Source organism: Sitophilus oryzae, unplaced genomic scaffold (assembly GCF_002938485.1).
Source record: "Sitophilus oryzae breed Bouriz unplaced genomic scaffold, Soryzae_2.0 scaffold_1590_pilon_pilon, whole genome shotgun sequence".
Taxonomy (NCBI): Eukaryota; Metazoa; Arthropoda; class Insecta; order Coleoptera; family Curculionidae; genus Sitophilus; species Sitophilus oryzae.
Genome location: NW_022146270.1, coordinates 3,140,097 through 3,151,276, shown reverse-complemented (window position 1 = coordinate 3,151,276; position 11,180 = coordinate 3,140,097). Strand labels below are relative to the sequence as shown.

Sequence of the window (11,180 nt, the reverse complement as noted above, 5' to 3'; positions counted from 1 at the left end):
TTTTTGTTATAGCTGTCCGTACAATTCTTTGTGCTGTTTTGTATTCATGCTTGCTTCGTCTGATTTTATATTTAGAAATTTGTAGTACTTTTCTCGTTTAGCTTTTATCATTTCCTCAATTTATTCATCCCACCAGTATGGTACTCTTCTTTTGGGTTTGGCGTATTTTCCCAAAGCTTCTTCTGATGCACTCATGCAGTCTATAATATAATTGTACTGTTCTTCTCCAGTAACTTCTATAAATTTTCACAAGTTTTCACCCCTGTCGATTTTTGTATAAATCCTTCACGCTCTCGTGGTTGAAGCCATCTAAAATTATATTTACTTCTGTTGTCTTTTCTTTCCTCTGTTCTCTCGTCTATTTTCTTTTACCATCTGAAAGGGTTATTTTGGACTTGACAAGATGATGGTCACTGCCACATGTCTGTAGTATGTCTGTAGACTCGTACGTCTTGAATCTTTAACGCTGTATACTGTCGGACTATCACATAATTTATGACGGATTTCAAATTTCTAGAATGTTGTATCCAGGTGTACTTATGTATGTCATGGTGCTGAAAAAAGTCGTTCAAAATACGGAGGTTATTTTGATCGCATATATTGATAAGTCTATTTCCATTATCGTTAAGAATTGCTTCTCCGAACTGGCCTACTATTTTATCATGTAGTTTCTTTCCTGTCCTAGAATTTAGATCTCCTGTCAGTATTATTTCTCTGGATTGTCCTATTTTTGAAATTTCATAGGAAAGTTGCTCAAAGAACTTCTCTTTGTCTTTAACTAGGGTATCATCGTTAACTGCATATACTCCTATTATCGTTATATTTTTTCCATGCAGACTCAGATTCATTTTGATGAGGCGTGGGCTAACTGGTTCCCAGGAGGTGATACATCGTCTCAGACTTTTCCTAACCAGAATAGATATTCCTTGTTGAGCTCTTTTATCTTTTGAGACTCCTAAAAAAAAGTGATCGTACTGTCCCAAATTTTCTGAACCGATGTCCTTTCTTCTTTGTCTCGGACAGCACCACAATATCCATGTTCGCGTTCTTTAGTTCTGATAGAACATCATTAATTTTTTGGGAGAGACCTTGGACGTTCCAAGTACCAATATTCGTAATCCATTTTCTTAGCTTGTGTCCTCTTCGTTTTATCCCTAGGTTCCGAGGCCAATCCCTGGAATTTTTAACCCTTATCTTTTTAACGAGTACCGAGTGGTTAGCCCGATGCCTCAACCACCATCCAGGAGGGCCAGAGCTTTGCTTTCGGAGTGTCTCTCTCCTAGGCAAATTGTCTTCTCTACGACTAAAGAGACTTGTCTTCCCAAGTAATTTTTTATTTGTGGTTTTCTTCCACTAGACGATTGCCTTGCTGGGCTTAGGGACTCTGTCTATCCCTCCTTTAGGTTCCTCTGTGAAAGAGTGCCACTGAGTAGAAATACTTTATTTAAATTAAACTTAGATCCGGGATTTTCCGGGAAATCTTAAAGATCTGGCAACTCTGGATAGAGCTGATAAGCAAAGACAGAAACACTGTCAAAGCTGTAGTAGGTCTACTAGCAAGGCATTGTTTGTAAGCGTAAGCTTAATAGGCATCTTACGAAGCCATGTGCAAGTTCTGTCAATCTGAAGAAGAAACGACAGAACACATTTTATGTCAGTGCGACAGCCTGGAAAATGTGTGGTTCCTTATATTAGACAATGATAGGTCTTTGACAAAAAGCTATTTGGAGGGTTCAGTCTCCAAGTTGTTAGACTTTTTAAAGAGTCGAGAAAAAACTTCACAAAAGCACAGAGATTAACAGCTCTAGGTACAACTGAAGCAACGAACAACACAGCGCAAGCTGTACTAGAAGTAATTTTGAACTTGCAATCAATTGACTGGCTCGTGAAGAATCTGGCCGCTAAGGGTGGCCTAAGATTAAGGGAATCCAATCTGTGGAACCAGACCAACTACGGCCACTCGAGGATATTTTCAGTGAAAATTATGGCGAATACACCATCTGCTAGACCACCACATCTGCTAGACCAGAAAACGGACTATATGTTCACCAAACGCGATTTTGGAGAAAAGATAAGGATTCCCATCCCGGGAAGAATGGGAAAGCAACCGAGTAATAAACACTAAAGAGATAACAGTCTACACAGATGCTTCTGTGTAAGTTCAGGAGGCACAGGGATAGGCATATTCTCAGAGAAACTAGACATCCGACGATCTTTAAAGCTATCGGTTGGCTGTAATGTTCTATAAGCAGAGGTTTACGCCATAAAGGAAGCGGCCAGTTGTATACGAGAGAAAATCGCTGATAGACCAATAGCAGATATCGTGATATACTCTGACAGCTTGGGCGCTTTAAGAGCCATCACCAGCTCAAATACTGTCACTGGTAGATAGCAAAAAGAGAAAACAACTACTAGAGCACAAAAAGAACCTAGTACGCATAATTGTAGGTGGCATCACTGGAAACTGCCCCTGGGGTAAACCTCGTGAGATGGAATATTTCCAAGGACGACTACTGCAGAGAATGCGGAGAGAAAGAAGAAATCATAGCGCACTTACTATATCATTGTCCGGCACTGGAATACCAACGCTTTAAAACTTTAGGGTAAAGTATTTTGGAGGGACTAGAGGAAGCAGCAAAAGCCAATATCAGCGACATCGGGAACTTTGCAAAGAGCTGGAAGAGCTTTAACGAAAGAAAAAATAAGAGGAAGGTTTGGTACAATAATACAGAGGCCTAAAAATTAACGATCCTAAACCCCAGCAACCTAACCTAAGAGTCGAGGATTAAACTTAAAGATCAGAAGAGGACCACAATAGATCAGAAAAAGTTGCAGTGGAACTGGGCGATAGCCGCCTCAAAAATCTAACCTACTCTAAGCCCTCTTATGTAAAAGAAGGTTTAGAATTAAAACAGGAAACCGTGAACAACTTCGAAGTACTTTGAAGTAGTATTACAAAAGTTTCTTTAATGTTACCAACGTAAAAAAAAACATTTATAAAGAAAACCAGGGTTGGCAATATTTTAAATCATGATTTAAATCGTGATTTAAATCAAGTGATTTTTTTAATTTTAATCATGTGATTTAAATCAAAAAATCAACTTTTTTAAAACTTTACAATAAATCGAAAAATAACTGTAAACGTTATAAAAATGTGCCCTAGAAAACTATACAAAATATTTCTATAACATATATACCCTATATCTATTCGTTAAATAAAATGTTACACTTGCTATCGTAACATTTAAATACGTTTAATAAATCGAAAAAAAAATTGTAAATGTTATAAAACTATATAAAAAATGATTTGTATAACACATATTATACCTACTACATATATATTCATCAATTAAAATGTTGGACCGATTTTTGAAGAAATTTCGTGTGAATCCATGACTTCTAAAGGGCAGGGATTTATTTTGAAACGTATGTACAGTGTGTCCCATTTTGGTTGAAATCATAGGGTATCTCCGTTATTAGTGAAGATAGAAGGGTGCGGTTTGCACAAACCTGTCCCACTTTTTCGTCAAACGGAAGATGCTGCAAACAAAATTTTCATAGCCCTCTTCATTTCTGAGCTACAGGGTCTTTTCCAAAAATTTTGCAATTTGGGACACCCCTGTATCTCTGTTATTGTTAAAGGTATCGAGAGAGGCGAAAACTGCTTTTGTAGAACTTTTACGTAGAATACAGTGGCGTAGTCTGTTTTCTACCAAAAAATATTTTTGAAAATATGAACTAAAGTTATGTTTTTTCAAATGGAACACCCTGTATATTTATAAAATCATATGATCTGTCTTGCTACGAGCTTCTCAAAAATATATATCACTCTATATTTATTTTCACTATTTACTGCAATATTTAAAATATATCATTTTTTTTATTAGTAGGCCGTGATAAATAACAAAAAATCAAAATGGTATTTACTAAAATAGTCATACACATATTAAAATTTATTTGGGATTGATATATTTTACTTTTGAAATAACTGTTACCATAAACTGTGAATATATTTTCTTTTTATAACAGGAAATGGGTTTGCAAATATCTAAATCTTGAATTATTAAAGCATTTTTCAGGTGTTAGACATTGTTGTAGTGCCTACGATATATTTCGTATTTCAAAAATTCCCAAAATCAAAAATCGAGAACGGCGAAATCCGGGAATCGAGGAGGCTATCAATATGCGTTCATTGGTTCCAATTCATTGATTTTGAAAAATAATAATTTAACAGTATTCTAATATTTCCATAGTTATGAGGGGGAATGTTCCCCATCTTGCTGAAAGTATATTTCACGTAAATTAGCTAAAGGAATATCTAAAATTTCCGATACGAAAGATTATTCTTACGTATACACGTATTCCAAGATTTACAAATAACGGTAGAGAGTTAAGTTTCCCTAATATATAAAGAATTTATTAGAGGCTCCCAAAATAAAACAAAGACAGATAGCAGTATACTTTTAATAATTCTTTAGTTTCTTTTATTATCAATCATGGCCTACTAATAAATATGATCTTTTAATAAAAACTTTTAAATATTGCAGTAAATAGTGAAAATAAATATAGAGTGATATATATTTTTGAGAAGCTTATGGCAAGACAGATCATATGATTTATAAATATACAGGGTGTTCCATTTAAAAAAACATAACTTTAGTTCATATTTTCAAAAATATTTTTTTGGTAGAAAAACAGACTACGCCACTGTATTCTACGTAAAAAGTTCTACAATAAACAGTTTTCACCTTCTCGATTGCAACATTTTCAAAAAAACCCTGTAGCTCGGAAACGAAGAGGGCTATGAAAATTTTGTTTACTGCATCTTCCATTTGACAAAAAAGTGAGACAGGTTTGTGCAAACCGCACCCTTCTATCTTCACTAATAACGGAGATACCGTATGATTTCAACCAAAATGGGACACCCTGTACAAGTGACAAATAAAATGATGTTCGAATACATTTCATTCGCAACCTCTAGTGCAGAAAAAGGTTCTTTTGATGCTATATCTTCAAAGCGTTGTCAGAAAATATGCTGTTTTATATATTTTTATTTTGCACTTTGACAATAGATAATACTAATTTCATTCTCGCCTTAAGACTATTTCCGAACAATAGTGTATTGCGTAAGGAATAAAAATTATACTTTTTTTGACGAGGTTGTACGTTTGACGGACTAGCGTAAACAGGAAGGCACAAAAGTACATTTTTACTCCGAGTAGAATATACTATATTTTTACAAATTAAACATTACAAATAATTTTTTATCAATTCCAAACATTGCAAAAATATATAAAAGTAATGCCTTGTAAGTAATCGAGTAACAATTTGTACACTCGTTGAAATTGACGCTTAATATCAGTTTAATAATATATTTTTTGTACTTTTGTGCTTAGGCGTAAAAGTGCTTTACTTTACTATGTCTAGGCGTTGAAATTACAAAAATAATACACTTGTGGCATTTCAAAAAATCCTTATGATCTGAAGCGAGCGACTTTTTTTTTGCAGAATATATTGGTGACCGATGTCTGGGAAAATGACATGCGTTGTCAGTATTGCGGGCAGAGTTATGAAGATTTAGCCATTCAGGATAGGAATTTAATTGGAATTAAGTCCTAATTATTTGGAAATCCGATTTAAATAATGTTTTCTATTAAAATCAAAAAAATCTGATTTAAATAAAAAAAAATATGATTTTTTTTATTTTTTTTTAATCATGATTTTTTCCAACCCTGAAGAAAACTCAGTTATAAATAGTTCCTAATAAAATTAAGCAATAAAATTTGCTTAATTACTGCTTATGAACATGAACTGTATGCCTAAAGAAGTATCATCTTTAGAATTATTGAAAAATGTTAAGAAGTATCTAACTTAAAAACAACAAACAGTTTCAAATTTAAGGGAAATAAACTAAAGAATACAAAAATAAATGTATTTATTACAAAAAAAAAAACTTTTTTGTATTTTAATACTTAATAACCAGTAAAATACTTATATTTGTTAAAAAATACACAGAATGCACTGAACCTAAAAATAATTATTTTCCATTATTTTTTACCCGATATCACCTTTGACATAAAATAAAAAGAATCGAAAGATGGGTAAACTTTTTAGGCTTCTACGAATGTTTAGGTCATCTACTTATTTACTCTATCAATCGAAGTTATTTTCCGGGACACCCTATAACGTTCCTAAGATCGATTATCCATTATCAACCAACCCGTCTTTCCAAGTTTTTCCATTAAAATTATTTCGAACAGGCGACCTAGTTACATAAAATCCTTCAAATTCGCCTGGCAATATTGTTATATTGTTTAAAACGTTGAATTATTATGCTTCCCTTTCAAAACAATAATTTTACTTCGAAAACTACACCAAGGTTTCAAATAATATTCTCAAGCACTTTGGAGTTTTCAGACAAACCACAAATTCTATCTCCACAAATTGCGTCATTTCCTTCAATTAATTTCTAATTTTCCTGTGTACTAATAACCAAACCAAATCGAACCACAATTATTACCAAATTCCATTTCCAATTAATTTCCAAGCAAATTTACGTGATATGTAAACAGCTATACGAATATACAGGGTAAAGTATTTTTAGTATTGAAAATACTACTGCACTGGGATCATATCATCAACGAGATGGCTTTTTCCTGACGAAAGTTCAAACTAACGAAACTTTCGTGTAGTATCGGGTGCGGTCGTGCGGAGCCGACTGTAAACTGTCTTAACTCCTCCTCCTTTCTTCGTTTAGGTTATGTCTAGGCCGAAACAGAATAAAGACCTGTTCTTCTTTCAAATTTTTGGGCAAATAGATAAAAATTTGACGTTTATCCCTAGATCATATATATAGAAATACATTTTTAAGATATTTGTATTTAAATTATATATGATCTAGACATTTACCATGTGACGAGCAGATTTTATTCAAATATTAAATTAATTTTTAATAGCATTATGTAATATTTAATATCTTTAATTAATATATATTTTTTAACAATGAATAATTTTGAATGTAACATTGATTTTTGATTTGGTGCAGGTTGATTTATGATGTTTTCATACTGTTTTCCGTGAAAAAGAAATTAATATTTTTGAATTAATTTTCAGCGGAGGGCTTTAGTAAAAAAATCGAACCTTAGTAACTGTTTTCTTTTGCCAAAAGGTGGAGATATTTTTATGTTAGAAGTTAGAACTTAATTGGGCTATGGGCATCAAAATAAACATGTGAATATCTTGACTTGGTGTTTGTTGTCTACTTTAAGTGGCACTGAACTTATTAAAATAAACGTTGTTTTCTACATTTCTGTTTTCTTTCAATAACGTGAAGAGTTTGGTTTGAATACTGGTCCTACACCAGTGTAATAACAAATATATCTAAATTTAAGCCAAACACACACCGACCATTTTATAATCTGATTTGGTCGATTTATGATAGAATTGCAGGAATTGTATCACCTTCAACAAAATCAGCTAAGAAGTATTTAAATTATTAAGACAAAACCTTAGAGGGAAAAAATAAAAGTCAAAACCGATTTTTAAAAGAATTTAATATATTCCAAAAAAAAATATTTTAACTCCACATGATGTAACACAAAAAGTAGGTAAAGATCAGTTATAAAAAAACATTAGAAATTTATACAGTATCCTTTAAGCTAGGCTCACGTTTTTCTGCAGAAATAAGTATTTCAATTCAACACATTGACTATCACAATAACTACACTAACTATATCAACTGGTTAAGCTCCGCATTATGAATATTCTTCACCCGGTCCTATTTTCAAAGTGAAGTAATGTAATTTTGATCCTGATTTATAAACAATATTATTTGAATGAAACTTTTGCTTTTAATTTTCCTGCCATGCTGGTAATTGCTTTGGATTTGTATTAACATTTTCAGGGTTAGAGTTCAGTATAGTTTGATGTTGAATTCCTTTCTAACACAATCTCACAGCTTCAGGCTTCAGGTTTACATACTATTCATACGCTGTAGATTTTTGACCTAAAAGAATCACTAAATATAGAAAAACTATGGGGAAAAGTGTTTATCATAAGCCTTACTTTTTGTTTTGATAAGGATATGGCCTGCAACTTTAGGCTTCCATAATCACTGACAAAATCTTGCTTTAAAATATTTGAACACACGCCTCCTATTTCCTTTTAATTTCTGGAAATTTGTAACAATTCATGGTGAACACTACTAATAATTTCCGTGTTTCTTATATCTTTGAAAACTCCACTGGGCAGTCTGGGCTAGCATTTAAAATAAATATCAAAACTAAGGGCTTCTATTTTCTATGTTATTCACAAGTTAAATTTTTGGTTTGTACCGATTCCGCATTTCTAGGCTTTCAGGTTCTAATTTTGCAAGATAACTTTACATTTTAAAGTATTTTAAGTGTATATTTCCACCAAAAACAAATTGGGGTGGAGCCGAGATTCGATAACTTCCAATCGGGACCATTCGGTTTACCGTTCGCTTGCGTTCGGGTTTTCGATAACTTGGGCTTTCGAGAGTTTATGGTTCTCCCATCATAACCAAAATTAACATTGGGTGTCGCGACCTCGACACCGAAACGTCGATATCGCTGAAGTAACGTAATACCAGAGTACTTAGATCGCCGAGTAGCGACAGAAACCGTCGGCTCTTTTGATGTGGTGGGACCAAATTTTCTTTCTCTCTCTTTTGACGTGTTTGACAGACTACGTATTTAACTGCTCAACTTATGAAGTGGTCCTATAAACATGGTATACACTGCTCACAATTTGAAGTGGAATTAATTATAAAGTTTTATACATACCTTTTTTGTTTTGTTTTATCCTCATTTCTAAATTTGAATGTATAAAATATCTTACTGCTAATAAATAATTAAAAAAAACGATTCGTTGCCTACAAGGTATACTTGAAATAAAAAGTATATAGAGATATTTGATAAATGGCAACAATTGGCAACTTCGCTTCTTCGTATGACAGATAACCTACTTATTTCGCGCAGCCGCAAAGAAAATTGAAAACAGGACTGTCGCTACTCGTCGGTTTAGGTACTCTGGTAATACCACGGCATATAAATCACACGGCAGGCTAAAGGTTGTCGCCCACTAGACCGCGGCGCGACGCGGCGCAGCGCTACATGTGAAATTTCTTTTGTCTGCTTGCCATGTATTTAAATGGACCACGCACATTAGAGCGCGCAGCTGAAGCGCGCCGCCGGGATTTCCGTCAAGAAGTCGGAAGACTTCTCTAGCAACTTTTTCCGTCTCCCGCGTTTCGGCGCGTTGCAGTGTGCGTACTCACAAGGGAAATAATTTTGCATTCGAGTCTTTTCAGTTGGCTTTTTGACTAGGAACTAGTGATATGTATCAATGGCAGAATTGTATTTTTAAAGGTAAATTAGGCAAATCGATTTTCATAAAGGAATATGATATTTTTTTTAGTCTTCCCTCACTAGAGACAGATGGACGAAATGCCTTTCTATCAAAGATTTAATATAATTGAGGGGTGTAGAGGCAAAACTGGCAATCTCCACTTTTTAACAAAAGTGACAATCTCCAATTTTTAAATTCTAATTACCTAAATATATAAAAAAGATCAGGGTTTTTTTGACCACATAACTAATATACACATCAGAATAAATAAGAATTATCAAAAATATTAGTAATTTGTCTCTTCTGAAAAAATATGATGAGTAGATATACCCGGTGTTTTTTCTTCTAAAACCCTCAATTGAGGAGTGCGTAAAATGTTTCCTTTATATTTTGTAATACTGAAAAAAATGATTTTGTCTTTTATTAAATCTGGAAAAAGATGGTAAAATTCTCCAAACTTCTTTCTTTTTTTGTTAATCGTATGAGTCCAAACTTTTCCTCACCCCCTCTTCCTCTTCCTCTGTTAGAAGAGCACAAAAAATACGCTTTCGTCCGTACTTGAACTCATTGCTTTAAAAACTAAACTACAGTAAGTAAAAAACACTTCGACTATAACTAAATAGCGTTGCCGCGTTTCAAAAGCGCGCTATAGTGGGCGCAGTTCCTTCGCAGCCGGAAAAAATTCTCTTCCCAGCGCCGCGCCGCGCAGCGGTCTAGTGGGCGACAACCTTAACTCTCTTTGGCGGGAACGCTACGCGCATACCGTCGCGCACGCCGCCATTAGGGTTTCCATCAACAGAAAGTAACCAGTGTCGTAGTTTCTTTCATCGACTGCGCACACTTTCGGCTGATTCGAGTCAGTAGCGTACGGATTAATTTATTTTGTTTATTTCTTGAGTTATATTTTATAGTTGTTGTTTTATTTTGTTTATTGTGTTATATATTTGGTTTTTCTAGTTTATTTTCGTTTCTTGTGTTATATAATTTATATTTTTGTTTTTCTGAACATTTTTTAAATCGTTAATTTTTACGTGTTTTAAAATGCCTGGGCGAGTTGTGCAGCAAAAACTGCCCGAGTAGAGGACTAAACTGCAATAAAAGTTTCTTTCTGTTTCCTAGAGATCCGATTAGGTATGTATATACATATGTGATTAATTATTTTTAACATATTTTAGTTAAAAAACAGTAGTATACATATTAGGACATTCAGCTAAATAGGAAGATCTAATTAAAAATCTTAACAAACTTTAATATTAGTAAGATTTAATGTTAAATATTTAGTAAACTAAAATTTAATGTTGTATCTAGAATCTAGACATTAAGTCGACGAGTATATCGAAAATAAGTTAACAATACATTTTTAGGGCAAGAACATGGGCAATTGCGGCTAACGGAGAAGACTTGATTGAAGATATAAATAAAGCCCACAAGTACAGGTTGTGTTCTGTTCACTTTGAATTTAAAATGTTTACCAATTCACTTTGTAACCGTATAAAATACAATGCGGTACCTACTTTGTTTCCTGCCATGAAAAAATAGAAGTTTCTCAAAAAAATTGTGGATTTATTAATTTGTGAAATTTGAATATTAATAAAATTTGCTACGCCCCTTGATGGGCATAATTTGTACGTAGCCTCTTTATATTGTTCAATAAATATTTTATTGGTATTTTTTTAATTCTTGTTTGTAACTCCTGGCATGTTTTTGTTAGTTGCATGTTTTTTAATTTTAATTGTCTATTCTCTACAGTGAAATATTTAATTGATCTTTTCATTTTTAATTTTCGAGAAGTATGCGCGGTTAACGATTCA

The 11,180-nt window shown here is 33.4% G+C and overlaps 1 protein-coding gene across 1 annotated transcript; it reads right to left on the bottom strand.

Moving 5' to 3' along the window:
- Positions 1-410: 410 nt before the first annotated feature.
- On the bottom strand, positions 411-848 carry LOC115879956 (craniofacial development protein 2-like). Its single transcript, XM_030897019.1, has one exon. The coding sequence runs from the start codon at positions 846-848 to the stop codon at positions 411-413; it is 438 nt and encodes a 145-aa protein (XP_030752879.1).
- Between the last annotated feature and the right edge of the window lie 10,332 nt (positions 849-11,180).